The following is an 18,743-nucleotide window of genomic DNA, read 5'->3' on the forward strand; positions in this document are numbered from 1 at the left end:
AAGTTGGACCAAAGAGTCTGTCTCTGTGCTGGTGACCCTCTATGACTCTAAGTTAGTCTCTCATTGCTGACTGTGGTACTGGGAGCTCTCTCGGGTTCCATGGCACAAGTCTCTCAAACCTCATTCCGACGGTGACAAGTCCAGATAATAATAACAGACAGACAAATCCAGGAGGTCCATGTAACTATCCAACAGGACAGTTTTCAGACAATTCAGAGTCTGAATTGTTTTCAAGTACTTCTCCACTTTCTTCCATTTCTCACTGCCATCGGAATAGGGAATTGGCAGGGAATTGCGGAATATGGACAATGTGCAGCCAGATGGGATTACTTTAGAAAGGCCTGATGGTCAGCGCAGACATGGTACACAGAAGGCCCTGTTCCTAGACTGTTCTATATCATTTTTAAACTCAAATCTATAATTACGCAAACACTGCTGTGATTTAAAGACTTACCCTATACATCCCAAAGTTTCTTCCTCCGTGATGCTTCCAGTAGAGATATCCTGGTTTTCCAAACAGCAAAACAGGAATGGATAGTACAGCAATCACAACTAGGAACATTTGGCATCCATTCTGTTCAAAACAAAATACAAAGTAACGAACATTTGTATCATGACAAAAGCTTCATTTTCTGAAAATATTTCTTGCTGAATTTGGTCACTTTTATACTTGTCCATATTAAACTAATTTATTACAAACAAATTAGAGTCCTATTAATTCTGACTTTTGGGAACCAAGTACTCAATTATAAGAAACATACTTTGAACATTTTGTAGGATGATATGGTGCTGAAACAGTATATTTGGTCATATCATAAGTGACCTGATAAATACAGTGGAGTCAGAATAACTGATAGATGCAAATGATTAAGGAAATGTTTTGAAAACTAGTTAAACAGAAAAACCATATCTCTCGTCAGAGTCTGGATATGGCTTCAAGTTCATCTCTAGTCATTCAAGGACAGGGCCCCAATAACTTGGGCTTTAGGAGCCTTGCTGTGCTTGGTCCAGTGGGTGGGTTAGGGGCCCAAGCTCAGAGCAGCACAGGGCCCAGGGGTTGTGTCACTGCCCTTGCAGCAGGCCATTATCTGCATTAACACTCAAGTGTAATGTAGTACTGAAAGCCTTGGCACTGAGTGACAGTTCTGAAGGAGTACCGCCTGAGCTCTGCACTGTGTTTTTTTTGGAAGGGTAGGCATGCTGAGAGAGTATTGCCACTGTCAGTGGTATTTTGTGTGACAGTTCTGAGGGAGTATTGCACCATCCAGGGGCAGCACTGAAGGAAAGCTGCATCTTTGGGCCCAGTGGTCCTCTGCAAGTCAATTGTTCTAACCTAAAACTAACACGAATACCATGACTCCCTCCCCAAACATTCTCACAATCTACTCCACCCCTTCAATTAACTACTTGTTGACTTTTTCTGTTGTTCATCTCCCATTTAACTTGGATCACAGAATCAATCATTGGAAGCAATGTGCTTTCCACAAAACTCTCTCTGACAGAAGTCCAACTCTTAAAAGGATCATCGCTGCAAAATTAAGATTTTTGCCCCAAAAGTACACTAGATTACAACAATCTACTTATCTAGTTATTTGTACTCCTTATTTTTCCTTCCTTATCTGCAAATATATTATTTCCAAATTCTGAAGCTCTAAACACAATAAAGTGTGTTTACTCTACCACTGCCTGCAGGCAAGCAAATCATGTGATATCTCCAGTAAAGTACATTAATCAGGGCTAAATCACTGGCTACTAATAGCTCCGCAGCTGAAGGCCACACGACAAACTCCAGCTTCTGGCTGATACAGATTCAGATGCAAAGGTCTTCTGGTGTATTGAATGATAAGGTCATACGGAGTGAAGTTCAGAAATGTATGACTCTTATCAAAGTATGATTCCACACAAAAATTAAAATATTAGGTAACAAATTAAGAAACTTTAAGGCCATCTATTTTGAACCAAAAACAGATATTCAAAGCATGTTCTATAAATTGTGAAAAATCAGTAAGAAAAGAGGCCTAAAGAGGTTTAAGGAACATTTACACAGATCACTAAAATACAGTCCAGCAGTATGCTAAATCAAGGTGGCTACCATCAGGTCTTCAATATAAAAAGGAGGAAGTTTTATGACAGTTAAACAAAGCCCTGTTAGAACACAGCAACAGTAATGTATAGTAGATAGCTCACTTTCAGAAGGGCAGGCTGATCTCGAGTGAGTGCTGCACAAATTCATCCAGATGTTAATTATGAGAATATTCATAAATTATTCTTTTGGTCATTGAGATTTAACGGTTTAGTGGCTGCCTTGATGGAGAATTTCAGGAATTCAAAAGGGATTGATACAACCAATTGAGAGAAACATTCTCTATTGGTTTTTTTTAGATTAGACTTACAGTGTGGAAACAGGCCCTTCGGCCCAACAAGTCCACACCGACCCGCCGAAGCGCAACCCACCCATACCCCTACATTTACCCCTTACCTAACACTACGGGCAATTTAGCTTAGCCAATTCACCTGACCCGCACATCTTTGGACTGTGGGAGGAAACCGGAGCACCCGGAGGAAACCCACGCAGACACGGGGAGAACGTGCAAACTCCACACAGTCAGTCGCCTGAGTCGGGAATTGAACCCGGGTCTACAGGCGCTGTGAGGCAGCAGTGCTAACCACTGTGCCACCGTGCCGCCCACTAATTGTTGGTGGGGTCCAGGATAAGGGGATACAACCTTAAGATCACATCACCCCGAGACCACTAAGGACAGAATTTGGGAAACACTTTCTCACAAAACAAAGTGGAAATGTGGAACTTTGTCCCCATCTACCAGTTCAATTAATACTTTAAAATCAAAGGTAGAATCTTGCCAAATATGTGCATTAAAGACAAGGTAGTCTGTGAAGTTGGAAAACAGATCAACCATATCTCATTGAACAGCAGACCAGAGAGGCTGAATGGCCTCCTTCTGTTCCTATATTCTTCCAAGAATGTGACATTTTCCAGTGATACAGTTTCTGTTTGGCACGCTGGCTGTATGTGATTGTGACAAGGTGATTTTTTTTTAAATTGGCAAACAATCTAAATTAATTTCACAAACTTTCTATAGCAAACGTCGAATGATAAATGTGCACTAACACACCTACCTGTCCAGGATAAAGTTTCGCATCTTGGTTCTGCTGCATGACGAACATGTTAATGAAATGAATCAAGATGCTTGGAGCCAAATCGGAGTTTGCAGCAGAATATGCCAACCATTTATATATAATCATAAAGACAAGGTACCCAAAGAGACACATCATGAACAGCAGTTCAGGGATAAATACCAGGTAAATATTAAATTTCTTCTTAAAGTGCCTGGTTTATAAAAAATGAAAATAAAATTAATCAAACAGCATGGTGTTAACATTTGTTTCACAAGCTTGGGCAAGGAATTAATTTTCTAGCAGAAAAACTCATCATGTTACCGTGATAATTTTGTCACAATTAAAAAAATACAGCAGACACTCCACTAATAGCTTCTCATTCTCTGAATGTTGTATTAAATTGGCAAATAGTACAGACTAAAAACACAGGACTACAAACCATTAACAATGTGTCAAATCTCATCACAAAACATGTTTAAATATGCAGATCATTGAACCACAAGTTATTCACAACCCAGCACTGTACATCATGTTCAGGGTCGCAATCACAGGTGATTGAAAATACGCCTACTTCTAAATTCTCTGCATAATTATCATCCCAATGTCAATCAAACCATTGATAACAGCTAAAGAATCTTTCCTGCGTTATTTTAGTTTTTGACCTAGCCCGGGTTTGACATTCATCTCTTTTGGTAATTTCACATGTGCAAATCAAATACTTTCTACATATTGTGACCAGTTGTTAATGTGCTAAGAGAAGCACATTCTCTTCTCTTACTAGTGTCCTCTTAGCATATTCACAACTTGCACTCACTTAGCATCTTTAATACAGTAAAGCAGCTCAAAGTCTTTCACAGGAGCATTACAACCAAAACCTACACCGAGCCACATAAAGAGATGTTAAAATAAATAATGAGAAGCTTGGCACTGTTAATTGTCATAAAGGCCCATCTGGTTGACCCCAATGACCCTCAAGGAAGGGAAATCTGCCATCCTTACCTGTCTGGCTTACTTGCAAGTCCAAACTGTCAGCAGTGTGGTGGACTCTTAACTGCTCTCCTAGTGATTAGGGATGGGCAATAAATGGTGGCCAGCCAAAGAGGCCCATATCTTGTGAACAAATTGAAAACAAAAATTTTCCATTCGGTTTCCTTTCACTTGCTGCATCTGCAAGCGAACATTTTGTGATTTATGTAGCAGAACATCCAGATCCCTCCGTATCTCAGAGTTCTGCAATCACTCTATTTAAATAATACATTGCCTTTTCTGTTCTTCCTTATAAAGTGGACAAACTCTCATTTCCCACATTGCTCGAGTTGCTAAAATTTTGCCCACTCACTCAACTTATTTATATCCCTTTGTTAAATCATTGCCTCCTCTTGAAAACTTACTTTCCTAGTTATCTTGGTGTATTTGGCAAATTTAGCTATGTGTGTGGTGCCTACATATAATTCATTAGGAACACAGGAACAGGAATAGACCATTCAACCCATTAAGGCAAAAGTGAGGACTGCAGATGGTGGAAATCAGAGTCTAGATTGGAGTGGTGCTGGAAAAACACAGCAGGTCAGGCAGCATCCAAGGAGCAGAAAAATTGACGTTTCGGGCAAAAACCCTTCATCAGGAATGAAGGGCCTGCTCCACCATTCAATACCATCATGACTAAAAGAACACTTCAATGTCATTACCCACCCTCTCCCCATAATCCTGTACACCAATTCATTGATTATAGATTGTAAAATAGTTGAAATCCCAGAACTGATGCCTGTGACACTCCAGTAGTTATGGTTTGCCAGCCTAAAAATGATCCATTTGTCCCAACTCTTTGCTTCTAAATCTTAGGTAAATAATCCCTCAGATACATTACTCCATATGCTGTTATTTGTGGAGTTATCTTTGATAATAGCAGCTACGTCAATGCCTTTTTGAAATCTAAGTTCAGCACATTTACATGCTTCCCTTTATCCATTTATTTGCTCTCTCTGTCAGAGTGAGGCAACATGGCAGCTCAATGATTAGCATTACTGCCTCACAGCAGCACAGCCAGGTTTGATTCCAGCCTCGGGCAACTGTATGGAGCTTGTACATTCTCCCCGTGTCTATGTCGGTTTCCTCTCACAGTCCAAACAGGGTAAGGAGGCTGGGCCTTGGTGAGACACTCTTCAGAGGGTCAGTGCAGACTCGTGACCTGATGACCTCTTTCCGCACTGTCGGGATTCTATGATCCTAAGCTATTCAAACACAATTTTCCTTGGTATGTTCTGTTAGCTCTAGAGGAACTTACAAGTGATTAAAGACTCCAAGAATGACCCCAAAGGTCATGTGAATAATGCCCAGGATCACTGACATTTTCATTTTAAATGAATTCAGAAAACTGAGACGATTACTTGCCAGATTCCAAATCTGCAAAGACAGAACAAAAAAAATTATAGACATAAAGCTTTTAGGCTGTTGATGGACCAAGGTTACAATATGGAGGCTGAAAGACTCAAGAGAAGCTAAAATGCTTTCCTTACAGCAGGGAAGGTTGAGGGGAGATTTGGCAGAGGAGTTCTTATTCTGTTTCTAAGAGCAGAAGATGAACAAAAAGCACGCGGTAAAAGATCAGAATGGGGACAAAATATTTTCACTCAATGTGTTAGGCTGATCTAGAATGCATTGTTTCAAAGGGCAGCAAATATAGAACATGAAACAGTGGGTGGCACGGTGGCACAGTGGTTAGCATTGCTGCCTCACAGCGCCTGAGACCCGGGTTCAATTCCCGACTCAGGCGACTGACTGTGTGGAGTTTGCACATTCTCCCCGTGTCTGCGTGGGTTTCCTCCGGGTGCTCCGGTTTCCTCCCACACTCACAAAGATGTGCAGGTCAGGTGAATTGGCCATGCTAAATTGCCCGTAGTGTTAGGTAAGGGGTATGGGTGGGCTGCGCTTCGGCGGGTCGGTGTGGACTTGTTGGGCCGAAGGGCCTGTTTCCACACTGTAAGTAATCTAATCTAGTACAACACCAGAATAGGCCCTTCGGCCCACCATATCTGTGCTGTGGTGTCATTCTAAACTAATCCCATTTTGCTGCCACATGATCCATACCCCTCTAGTCCCTGCCTGTACATTTGTCCATCTTTGTACTTCTTAAACGTTGCTACCATATCTGCTACTACCACCGCTCCTGAGCGTGTGCTCCAGGCAACTACCATCTTCTGTGTTAAGAAGACTTGCCTTATACGTCTCCTTTAAGTTTTTCCCCTCTCACCTTAAACCTATGCCCCCTAGTGATCTGACATTCAGGAGGTTGAGGGTAGTGAGCTCAGGGATAGGTTTACAAGGTTGCGAGAGGGCATCAGCAATCAGGATGTCGGTTTGAAATGTGTGTACTTCAATGCCAACAGCACCCAGAATAAGGTGGGTGAACTTGCAGCATAGGTTGGTACTTGGGATTTCGATGTTGTGGCCATTTCAGAGCTATGGCTAGAGGAAGGGCAGGAATGTTTGTTGCAGATTCTGGGATTTAGATGTTTCAGCAAGAACAAAGACTAATGATAAAAGGGGGAGGGTGTGGCATTGTTAATGAAGGGTAGTATTACAGCAGCTGAGATAACATTTGAGGACTCATCTACTCAGGTAGTATGGGCTGAGATTAGAAACAGGAAAGGAGAAGTCACCCTGTTGGGAGTTTTCTGTAGGCCTTTGAATTGTTCCAGGGATGTAGAGGAAAGGATAGCAAAGATGATTCTCGGTAGGAGCAAGAATAACAAGGTATTATTATGGGAGATTTTAACTTCCCCAATATTGACTGAGAATACTATTGTTCAAGTAGTTTAGATGGATCCGATTTTGTTCAATGTGTGCGGGAGGGTTTTCTGACACAGTATGTAGACTGGCCAACAAGGGGAGATGCCATGTTGGATTTGGTACTGGGGAATGAACCCGGCCAGGTGTTAGATTTGTAGGTAGGTGAGCACTTTGGCGATAGTGACCATAATTTGGTTTGTTTACAACAGCAATGGGCAGGGATAGGTATATTCTGCAGGGAAAGAGGTATAACTGGGGGAAAGACAATTATGATGCGATTATGCATGATTTAGGATGCATAGGATGTGGAAGGAAACTGCAGGGGATGGACATACTTGAAATGTGGAGCTTATTCAACAAATAGTTACTGCGGATCCTTGATAAGTATGTACCTATCAGGCAGGGAGGAAGTTGTTGAGAGAGGGAGCCATGGTTTACTAAACAAGTTGAAGCTCTTGTCAAGGGGAAGAAGGCGGCTTATGTGAGGATGGGGCATGAAGGCTCAGTTAGGTGCTTGAGAGTTATAAGTTACCCAGAAAAGATCTAAAGAGAGGGCTAAGAGGAGCCAGGAGAGGACATGAGAATTTGTTGGTGGATAGAATCAAGGAAAACCCAAAGCCTACAAGGATCTACTTTGTGTTCACTGCAGAATCTTATTTTTATTAATGTGGACATAGAAGGACGGTTAGTAAATTTGCAGATGATGCTAAAGGTAGGCTGAGCTTTGGATAGTGCCGAAAGATGTCGTGGGTTAAAGGAGGACATGGATAAGATGCAGACCTGGGCTGAGAAGTGGCAGATGGAGTTTAATGCGGCAAAGTGTGAGGTAGTTCATTTTCGAGGAAGTAACAGGAATGCAGAGATCTGGGCCAATGGTAAAATTCTTGGCAGTATAGATGAACAGAGAGATCTCTGAGTCCTGGTGCATAAATCCTCAAAAGTTGCCACTTAGGTTGATAGGATATTTAAGGAGGCATATGGTGTCTAGGGGGATTGAATTTCGGAGCCACGAAGTCATGCTTCAGCTGTATAAGACATTGGTGCGGCCGTACCTGGAGTATCGCGTGCAGTTCTGGTCACTGCATTATAGGAAGGATATGGAGGCTTTGGAAAGGGTTCAGATGACATTTACTAGGATGTTGTCTGGTATGGAAGGAAGGTCTTATGAGGAAAGGCTGAGGAAACGGAGGCTGTTTTCACTGGAGAGAAGGTGTTTGAGAGGTGACTTAATCAAAATGTAAAAGATAATCAGAGGACACAGAGCCTTTTTTCTTGGATGGTGAAGGCTAACATGAGGGGACATGCTTTAAATTGAGAGGTGAGGGGTTTAGGACAGATATAAGGGATAGTTTCTTCATTCAGAGTAGTAGGGGTGGCCTGCCTGCAACAGTAATAGACTCACCGACGTTAAGGGCATTTAAATGGACATTGGACATACATATGGAGAATAATGGAACCGTGTAGGTTAAACGGACATCAGATTATTTTCACAGCATCGAGGGCTGAAGGTTCTGTACTGCGCTGTTACCACCCTATTTCCACCCTAAGAAAAAGACTTTGACTATCCCCGTTGTCCACACTTCTCTCAGGTCATTCCTCAGCCTCCAACACTCCAGCAAAAACAATTCAAGTTTGTCCAAACTCTCCTTACAGCTAATACTCCAATTCAGGCAACATTCTGGTAAACTTCTTTTTCAATCTGTTCAAATATTGCACACCTTTCTTATAGTGTGGCAACCTGAACAGCATAATACTCCAAATGTGGCTCAACCAAATAAACACCAAAATGACTGTAGATGTTGTAAATCAGAAACAAAAAGCAGAAATCGCTGGAAAGGGTCAGCAGGACAGGCAGGATCTGTGGAGGGAGATCAGAGATAATGTTTCAGGTCGAGTGACCCTTCCTCAGAACCAAAACGTTAACTGTTTTCTCTCCACAGATGTCAGACCTGCTGAGCTAGTCCAAACTTTTGTTTTTGTTTGTGGCCTAACTAAAGTTTTGACTAACTAACGACATGACATTAGAACCTTTACACTCAATGCCCCAATCCAGAAGGCAAGCATGCCATATGCTATGGACCTGAACCCCAAGATCTCTCTGTATGCCAATGCTCTTATGGGTCCTGCTATTTATTATATATTTTCTTCTTGCATTTGACCTCCCAAAATGCATCACCTGACACATGTCTGGATTAAACTCCAACTGTCATTTTTCTGTTCAACTTTCCAACTGATCTATATCCTGCTGTATCCTTTAACAACCTTCCTCACCATTCACAACTCCTCATACTTTCATGCCATCGACAAACATATTAATCAGACCACCTACACTTTCATCCAAATCATATAATATATATTACAAACATTAAAGGTCCCAGCACTGATGCTTGTGGAGCACCACTGGACACAGACCCCTTTACAACCACTCTGTCTTCTAACCAAGTCAATTTTGTATCCAACATATCAACTCAATGTGGATCCTATGTGATTTAGAGATTAATTAATAAATTGAAAATTCAAAAGGTTTATAAAAATAAAAATAGCCAACTGACCCTCCAACAGTGCAGCACTTCCTGAGCTATGACCCTAGTTCTAGTTGTCAAATGGCCTACTCCTGTCCTAGTTCTTATGGTCTAATCTCTGCATTTCTTTCTCAAGTATTTATCACTGTCACTTTAAAACTATTCTTAATCTATACTCACTACACTCAGACATAGTGCATTCTAAATAATAACCAGTCATTGCTTAAAGAAACCTTTTTCTCATATCACTTACAGTTCATTTGTTAATCCGCTAAATTCTGTGGCCTCTGAATATTCACCCTTTAGCCACTGCATTTAAATACCTCAAATCAAACCTCCTCTGCTCCAAGGAGTACAACCCCAGCTTCTCAAGTCTGCATGATACTCACTTAAAAACAATACTTCAGACAAGTTAAATTGACCCTGTTCGGAAACCAGACAATCTGCAGTCTGACTGAGAACGACACAGATCATTTTCTCATTACTTCTACAAGTTTGTTCAATTTAAATTTAAAACATGAAACACTCACCGGGTCAATACCAAATGGATAGGGCCCTTTGAAAACACCAGTGACATTGGGATCCAGGGTTAGATACTGATTATAGCGAAGATCATCCTCCCTAAAAAAAAACATATTCATCAAATCTAGAACTCAAATAACTTTAATCCAGTCTCAATTTTACACTTACGACTGAAAATGTGTTGCTGGTTAAAGCACAGCAGGTCAGGCAGCATCCAAGGAACAGGAAATTCGACGTTTCAGGCATAAGCCCTTCATCAGGAAATTGATGAAGGGCTTATGCCCGAAACGTCGAATTTCCTATTCCTTGGATGCTGCCTGACCTGCTGTGCTTTAACCAGCAACACATTTTCAGCTCTGATCTCCAGCATCTGCAGACCTCATTTTTTACCCTCAATTTTACACTTAATCCTTTATATTTTATCATCCTCTTTTAACAAGGAAAATTAGCTTTTAAATCATGGTTAAATTGTGGACTGTTCGATTTAGAGTATAATTTGATTGATTTTATAATAGGACTGTCCATATAAAACCAATATGCATTTTATGAAACCAGTTACTTATTTATATACTGCCTGATAAAAGATTTCCGATTGTTAGATCTGCAACTTACATTGAGGTAAGCAAATCAGATTCTGCTTGATAACAGGCCCAACATCTCAGTCTGCCACACCCGTCCGCAACCCCTCACCCTTTTGACAAGTAACCCCACCCACCTAGATGAATGCTCGCACACATACAACTGATTCATTACATAAAGTTAAAAATCACACAACACCAGGCTATAATCCAATAGAAGCTTTCAGAGTGCCGCTAGCTCTGAAAGCTGTACTTCCATATAAACCTGCTGGACTATAATCTGGTGTTGTGAGATTTTTAACTTTGTCCACACCAATCCAAACTGGCACCTCCACATCATGGCTTCATTAGATTGGGCAGTTTTCACATCCCGGGGCAAGGAGGTGAAACTGAGGACATTGAAACTATATTATTTGCCATTCAAAAAAATGAGGTGGTCTCATTGAAACCTCCAAGATTTTGAAAGAGTTTTACAGGATAGAAGATATTGCCTCTGGTTGAATAATTTAGAAAAGAGGGGCACAGTCTCAGAATAAGGGCTGAGATGAGGGGACATTTCTTCACTCAAAAGGACTGTGAATCTTTAGAATTCCCCACCTGAGAGAGTTGTGGAGTCTCAGTCATTGAATATATTTAAAGCTGAAATAGACAGATCTTTGGCATGCAAAGAAATTAAGGGAGACAGGGAGCTGACGAGGAAGGGGAGTTAAGGTCGATGATCAGCCTCAATCATTCAATGGAGTGGGGAAAGCTACAAGGCTACATAGTTATCACAGGAATCTCTCTCTTTCTAATTTTAATTTCAACTGCAAGAAAGGTAAGATGTGAAAGATGGAACCCAGCAGACAGCCAGTGCGTACAGATCATTCATTGTACAATGAATAATTGCACATGTACGTAAACTAGTGGTATTCCACAAGGATCTGTTTTGGGACCACTGCTGTTTGTCATCTTTATAAACGACTTGGACACAGGCATAGGTGGATGGATTAGTAAATTTGCAGACGACACTAAAGTCGGTGGAGTAGCGGACAGTTTGGAAGAATGTTGCAGGTTGCAGGGGAGTTGGATAAACTGCAGAATTGGGCTGAGAGGTGGCAAATGGAGTTCAATGCAGCTAAATGTGAGGTGATGCACTTTGGGAAGAACAACAGGATGGCAGAGTACTTGGTCAACAGAAAGATTCTTGGTAGTGTGGATGTGCAGAGGGATCTTGGAGTCCATGTGCATATATCCCTAAAAGTTGCCACCCAGGTGGATAGTGCTGTTAGGAAGGCATACGGTGTGTTAGGTTTCATTGGTAGAGAGATTGAGTTCCGGAACCGCAATATCATGCTGCAACTGTAAAAAACGCTGGTGCAGCCACACTTGGAATATTGTGTACAGTTTTGGTCGCCCCATTACAGGAAGGATGTGGAAGCATTGGAAAAGGGGCAGAGGAGATTTACCAGGATGTTGCCTGGTCTGGAGGGAAGGTCTTATGAGTAAAGGCTGAGAGACGTGGGTCTGTTTTCATTGGAAAGAAGGCAGCTAAGGGGGGATTTGATCGAGACATACAAAATGATCAGAGGATTAGTTAGGGGAGACAGTGAAAGTCTTTTTCCTAGGATGATGACATCAGCTTGTACGAGGGGACATAACAACAAATTGAGGGGCAATAGATTTAAGACAGATATCAGAGGCAGGTTCTTTACACAGAGAGTGGTAAGGGTGTGGAATGTCCTACCTGCTAATGTAGTCAACTCAGCCATATTAGGGAAATTTAAACAGTCCTTAGGTAAGCTCATGTATGATTTTGGGATAGTGTAAGGAGATGAGCTGAGAAGAGAAAAGTCCACAGGTCGGCGCAACATCGAGGGCCAAAGGGCCTGTTCTGCGCTGTATTGTTCGATGTTCTATGTTCTAAAGGATGGTTTCGGATTAATATCCCAGCACCCTTCAACCCCTCTGTCAGAAAGCATACTCAATAGATCACAACTATATGGTCGTGGACCCAGGTACTTACTTCCAGATGTTGTTGTTATACATACTCTTGACACTCCATCCAGACCCAAATATATTCAAAGACTTTGAAAAGCAGTCATTGTAGATAAGACCAGTATACAAGGAAAATATTCCCATCATCAGGATGATATAGCGCCCATCAAAGAAGGTGTTCCAGATCTGTTAGCAAGCAAAACAAGGCATTGATGATTAATTGTTGTTTAAAAAAAAACACATTTTGTCAAAGCTTCTCACCTGCAATCATCAGGACAATTCATAAGAAATACCAAAGTAAAAAGGTAAACAACATTTACAGTAGAACCTCAATTATCCGAAGAGTTGGGTGGGCAGTATTTTGTTCGGATAATTGATCGTTCAGATAACCAGCAACAAGCGATAATTTAGGAGTGCTGGTCACCTGAACATTTCTCGGTTATCCAGCACTGCATTCCATAATGCCGTTTAACCGATAATGGATTGCTGAGTTGCCTAATGCCATTTTTACGAGACCTTGAGATCTTGTTCGGATAATCCAAAATTCGGATAATCGATGCTCGGATAATTGAGGTTCTGTATGAGAAGAGAGTGCTAACTGGTTGGCAAGTGGATGCTGTCTGGTAGAGTTGTCATGGAGAATGCATGAGTTATTGATAACTAGCTTTACTAAAATTTTAAACCAGGCAAGTTGACTATGATTGGACAACACAATGCCCTGAGAAATGAACCAGCAAGTGATGTCACCTACTTTGCTGAGGTGAAACAGACACAGTGCATGCGTGTGTTTCTTCTGGCTGTAAATACCAGAGCTCTCTGTTTTAATGTGCGCAGCTTCCAGTATACACAACTGCCAATCGAAATTGGTAAGAACAAATTACTTTGCATACTCATTATTTAGCAAATGCTGCCCAATTGTGAAATCATATTTAATGTTAGACACAGAATCTCAGAATTGTCAAATGCCATTTGGCCCATTGTGTCTGTACCACACACTCATACTCCACCCCCCACCCCCCCACCATCCCCCCTCCCCAGACTTATGGGGCATTCACCCACAGCCCTCAGTCTCACCTCATTTCTTGTTCGTTTTAATTTTGGGTTGTTTTCAGAAAGCACCATCCATAAAGCAAACACAGACATGATCAGACCGTGTCCAAAGTCTCCAAACATTACAGCAAAGAGGAAAGGGAAAGTGACAATGGTGTAAGGACCTATTGGAAAACAAAACAGAAAATGCCATTGTATCTGGATCAATTGTTTGCAGTTAAATCAAGTAAACAATTTCATATTAAGTATTAAGAAATAAGCATAGGATATGAAGATAAATTGCCACACAGCAATCCAGGTATATCCATATCCATATACAGATACATGAATGGGCAAAGAACAAAAGGATACACACCCTGAGGGAAAAATAGGTGACAGGTTTAGATAGAGGATTTGGATCGGTGCAGGCTTGGAGGGCATGTTTCTGTGCAGTAATTTCCTTTGTTCTTTATACCACAATACAGAGCAGTGAGTACTTACAGCACAGAAACCACCAATCATCCCAATCAGTACGCCCTTCAATTCCTTTTCTCATTGTGGGTTTAAGTTTGGTTCTCCTGAGAAGGGCCTATGCCATTTGCCTCAATCACTCAGAAATAAGCTCCACAGTCTCAGTCCTCGGATTTGATTTATTGTTGTCACATGTACCAAAGTACTGTGAAAAAATTTGTTTTGTGACCACTACAGGCAGATTGTAATATACAAGGACCTTCTGACTGGGTTTATTATATCTACAGCCCTTAGTTCTGGAATCTGCACAAATGGAAATGGCTTCTCTACACCCACCCTATCCAACATTTTCAATAATCTTAATGTCTGCTGCTTGGTCACCCCTCAACCTTCCATCTCCAGGAGGAAGAGCCTCTTCAGTCTTTCCTGATAGATCTGACCTCGAAGTCCTGGTGTCATTCTTCTACATGTTGTTCCCCAGTTTTCCAATTTATCATATAGAGACTAGAGTCGAGAATGTGTTGCTGGAAAAGCACAGCAGGTCAGGCAGCATCTGAGGAGTAGGAGAATCGATGTTTCAGGCATAAGCCCTTCATCAGGAATGAGGCTTGTGGGTCATGCTTGTGAGAGATAAATGGGAGGGGGTGGTTGGGGCTGGGTGGAAGTTAGTTGAGAATGCACTAGGTAGATGAAGGTGGGGGAGAAGATGATAGATCGGAGAGGAGGGTGGAGCAGATAGATGGGAAGGACGATGGATAAGTTAACAGGATGGTGCCAAGTTGGAGACTTGGGACTGGGATAAGGTGGGGGTAGGGCAAATGAGGAAACTGGTGAAATCCACATAAATCCCGTGTGGTTGCAGAGTCCGAAGGAGGAAGATGAAGCAGTCTTCCTCCAGGCATCAGGTGGTTAGGATTTGGCAACGGAGGAGGCCCAAGACCTGCATATTCTTGGTGAAGTGGGGATGGGTTGAAGTGTTCAGCCACTGGGCAGTGCAGTTGGTTTGTGCAGGTGCCCCAGAGATGTTCTCTGAAACGATCCACCAGTTGGCGGCCTGTCCCCTGACGTAGAAGTGACCACATCGGATGCAACGGATACAGTAGATGTCATTTGTGGAGGTACAGGTAACTTTCTGTTTGACATGGAAGGATCCTTTGGGGCCTTGGCGGAGGTGAGGGGGGAGGTGAACGCGCAGGTTTTGTACTTCCAGCAGTGACAGGGGAAGGTGCTGGGAGTGGGGTGTGGGCTGGTGGGAGGTATTGATTGGACTTGGGATTCACAGAGGGACCGGTCTCTTCAAAATGCTGATAGGGGTGGGAAAGCAAATATCTTCCTAGTAGTAGGGTCTGTTTGTAGTTTGTGGAAGTGGCGGAGGATGATGCAATATATCTGGAGGTTGGTGGGGTGGAAGATGAGGACCACAGAAGTGATTCAGTCCTTGTTGTGTTGGATGGAGTGGACACCTGCATGGGCCCCAGCTATATCTGCCCCTTTGTCGGGTACATGGAACAGTCCATCTTCCACAACTGCACTGGCACCATGCCCCACCTTTTCCTCAGTTACATCAATGACTGCATTGGCACCACCTCGTGCTCCCATGAGGAGGTTGAACAGTTACTCAACATCACTAATAGCTTTCACCCTGACCTCAAATTCACCTGAACTATCTCATACACCTCCCTCCCCTTCCTGGACCTCCCCATCTCCATCTCCAGGGACCAACTTACCACGGACATCTACCGCAAGTTCACAGACTACCACAGCTACCTGGACTACACTTCCTCCCACCCTGCCTCCTATAAAAGTGCCATCCCTTGTTCCCAATTCCTCTACTGCATCTGTTTCCAGAATAAATAATTCCACTATTAGAAAATCCCAGATGGCCTCCTTCTTCAAAGACCGCAATTTCCCCTCCCCCGTGGTCAACGATGCCCTCCAGTGCATTTCCTCCACTTCGTGCTTATCCGCCCTTGAATCCTACCCCACCCAACGTAACAAGGACAGAACCGCCCGGTCCTCACCTTCCACCCCACCAACCTCCTCCTCCACTTGCATCATCCGCCTCCATTTCCTGTCAAACAGACCCCACCACTAGGAAGATATTTCCCTCCCTAGCTCTATCGGCATTTTGGAGAGACCATTCCCTCCGCAACTCCCTTGTCTGATCCACACCTCCTGCCAAACCACACCCCACCTCCGGCAACCTCCCCTGCCACTGCAGGAAGTGCAAAATCTATGCCCAGACCTCCCCCCTCACCTCTGTCCAAGGCCCCAAAGGATCCTTCCACACTCGACAGAAAGTTGCCTGTACTTCCACAAATATCATCTACTTTATCCGTTGCACCTGATGTGGTCTCCTCTACATCAGGGAGACAGGACACCAACTTGCAGATTGTTTCAGAGAATATCTCTTTGACACCTGCATCAACCAACCCCACTGCCCCATGGCTGACTACTTTAACTCGCCCTCCAAGTCCACCAAAGAAATGCAGGTGCTGGGCCTCCTCCAACGCCAAAACCTAACCACTCGATGCATGGAGCAAGAATGCGTCATTTTCTGCCTTCGGACTCTGCAACCACACGGAATTAATGTGAATTTCACCAGTTTCCTCATTTCCCCTCCCGCACCTATCCCAGTCCCAAGCCTCCAACGTGACACCGTCCTCTTGACCTGCCCATCGTCCTTCCCATCTATCCGCTCCACTCTCCTCTCCGACCTCTCACCTTCTCCCCCACCTTCATCTACTTAGCGCATTCCTGGATACCTTTCCCCAGCTCCATCCTCCTCCCCCACCACACCATGTATCTCTCAGCCCCCTGGCCCACAAGCCTCATTCCTGATGATATACTTATGTCCAAAACATCAATTCTCCTGCTCTTCAGATGCCGCCTGACCTGCTGTGCTTTTCCAGCAACACACACTGAACTCTGATCTCCAGCATCTGCAGTCCTCACTTTCTCCTTATGGAGACCAGAACAGCTTACAATACTCCAAGCTTCATGTACCTGGGTTAACTTCCCGGTAGCTTCCAACTCCATAAGCATCCACAATATTTTGAAACCCAGAAGTGAATTTGTTTGTTCGGAGGAGAGATGGGGGAGTGTCTGTTGTTGGTATTCGGTTCACAAATGATGGAACTGTGGCACTACTCTTCCTCTGAAATAAAGACAAAAATGGTCATAGCCTTCACCATTAATTATTGAAAATACGCAAGAACAGAATCACAACTAAAAGGAAAGTAAAATGGAGGCTGGGGACAAATTAAGAGTGAGTGTGGGCTGCGAGCAAAAGACAACACATTAATAATTGCACAGAGACAGAATAAAGGAAGCACAGAGCTGGAATTTCAGAGGATACATCTTCCCCAGAGTTTGAATATTCTGCCTCTCCTGAGTATCCAGACCGATGGGTAACAATAGCCACCTGAAGATACAATCTCTGGAATTGTACCCAACGTCACTACCGGGAGTTCAAATAAACGCTCTGTCCTTAAGAATATTCACACCGGTCATGGTCAGTCTCATTCCCCAGGCAGCTCAACTGTAACCATTTGGGCATCTATGGAGCTCTGATTCCTAATTAAAGACTCAAAGATCTGGAAATCCATGTGCTGAGTACAACCACATTCTAGTATTCATTGTCAACTTCCCAGCAGTAAATTGCAGGATCCTTCCTGAAGATCCATAATGTGTGGCCTACCAAAACACAGGATAATAGGTAGTAGAAGCAGGAGAGACCATTCGGCCCAACAAGCCTGCTCTGCCTTTCAATCTCATGACTGATCTCGAGTACAAACCCTGCTTTCTTGCCCTGACAGATCAAAAATCTTTTGATTACAATGTTAAATATGTTCACCAATACAGAACCCACAACCCTCTGGGTCTCAGGATTTTGAGGTTAAGTTTAATGTCACCAATGATAACCTGTTTAGTGCAAATTAACTAAAACCATTGATAAATTAATTCACTGTTATTAAAGAAAATAGCTCTATCATTTTTTTTATTTTAGTGTACACCAATATTCCACATGGAATTACTTCATCCACATGGAATATTCCCTGCCCAGTAATTTCTCGCTCAAGCATGAATGAAATTCAGACTGACTGATCTGCCATTGACACATTTCAACAGAATGGATTGTTAGCTGGCTTCAGGACTTAAAGCAGAGTGAAAACAAATGATTCTCTTAAATCTGTCTTCAAATAAACATTGATACAATGATAGCTGATGTGGAAATTGCAAAAAAATTCAAACCGGTCATTGTCAACTTTAGCCGTCACTGGAGTGGAGAGGTGGGGAAGCAGACTGCATTGGAGAAAACGTGACAAAGGACAGCTGAGCAAATTGAAAGCAAACACACCGTAATGATTCTGAAAACTGTGGACATCTGCAGCCACTGCGGAAAGATTTAACAAGATATTAAGGAATACTCACAGATCCTTCTTCCAACGCTTGGCGAACTTTGGCCAGATCAGCCAACGGACACCAGACCTCAGCAATCAGACATTTATTGGTGACATCAAAACTGCAGAGGTTCAGGATATGGTAAATAGCCTTCATCTTCTTCACTTGAACAAGCCACGTGTGGATAGATTCTGATGCCTTGCATAGAACTTGCTGAAGATATTCCTCAGTTCTGTATAGTACCTGAGGAAACGAGGGGGTTTCAAAAAGAAACATTTCTGAATTTCAACCCCCAACCCATGCAAATAATTCA

General features: G+C 42.8%; 1 protein-coding gene across 3 annotated transcripts in view; it reads right to left on the minus strand.

Moving 5' to 3' along the window:
* Positions 1–18,743, minus strand: part of LOC132826993 (V-type proton ATPase 116 kDa subunit a 2-like) — a 90,080-nt gene that overhangs the window by 27,081 nt on the left and 44,256 nt on the right. For all 3 annotated transcript variants that reach the window (XM_060843307.1, XM_060843306.1, XM_060843308.1), the window contains exons 9-16: positions 18,461–18,673; positions 17,033–17,183; positions 13,601–13,740; positions 12,555–12,712; positions 9,980–10,070; positions 5,423–5,541; positions 3,139–3,349; positions 455–574 (exon numbers count right to left, since the gene is read on the minus strand). In XM_060843307.1, the coding sequence (XP_060699290.1) occupies positions 455–574; positions 3,139–3,349; positions 5,423–5,541; positions 9,980–10,070; positions 12,555–12,712; positions 13,601–13,740; positions 17,033–17,183; positions 18,461–18,673 (1,203 nt within the window). The remainder of the gene's footprint in view (positions 1–454; positions 575–3,138; positions 3,350–5,422; positions 5,542–9,979; positions 10,071–12,554; positions 12,713–13,600; positions 13,741–17,032; positions 17,184–18,460; positions 18,674–18,743) is intronic.

Source organism: Hemiscyllium ocellatum, chromosome 24, assembly GCF_020745735.1.
Source record: "Hemiscyllium ocellatum isolate sHemOce1 chromosome 24, sHemOce1.pat.X.cur, whole genome shotgun sequence".
Classification (NCBI taxonomy): Eukaryota; Metazoa; Chordata; class Chondrichthyes; order Orectolobiformes; family Hemiscylliidae; genus Hemiscyllium; species Hemiscyllium ocellatum.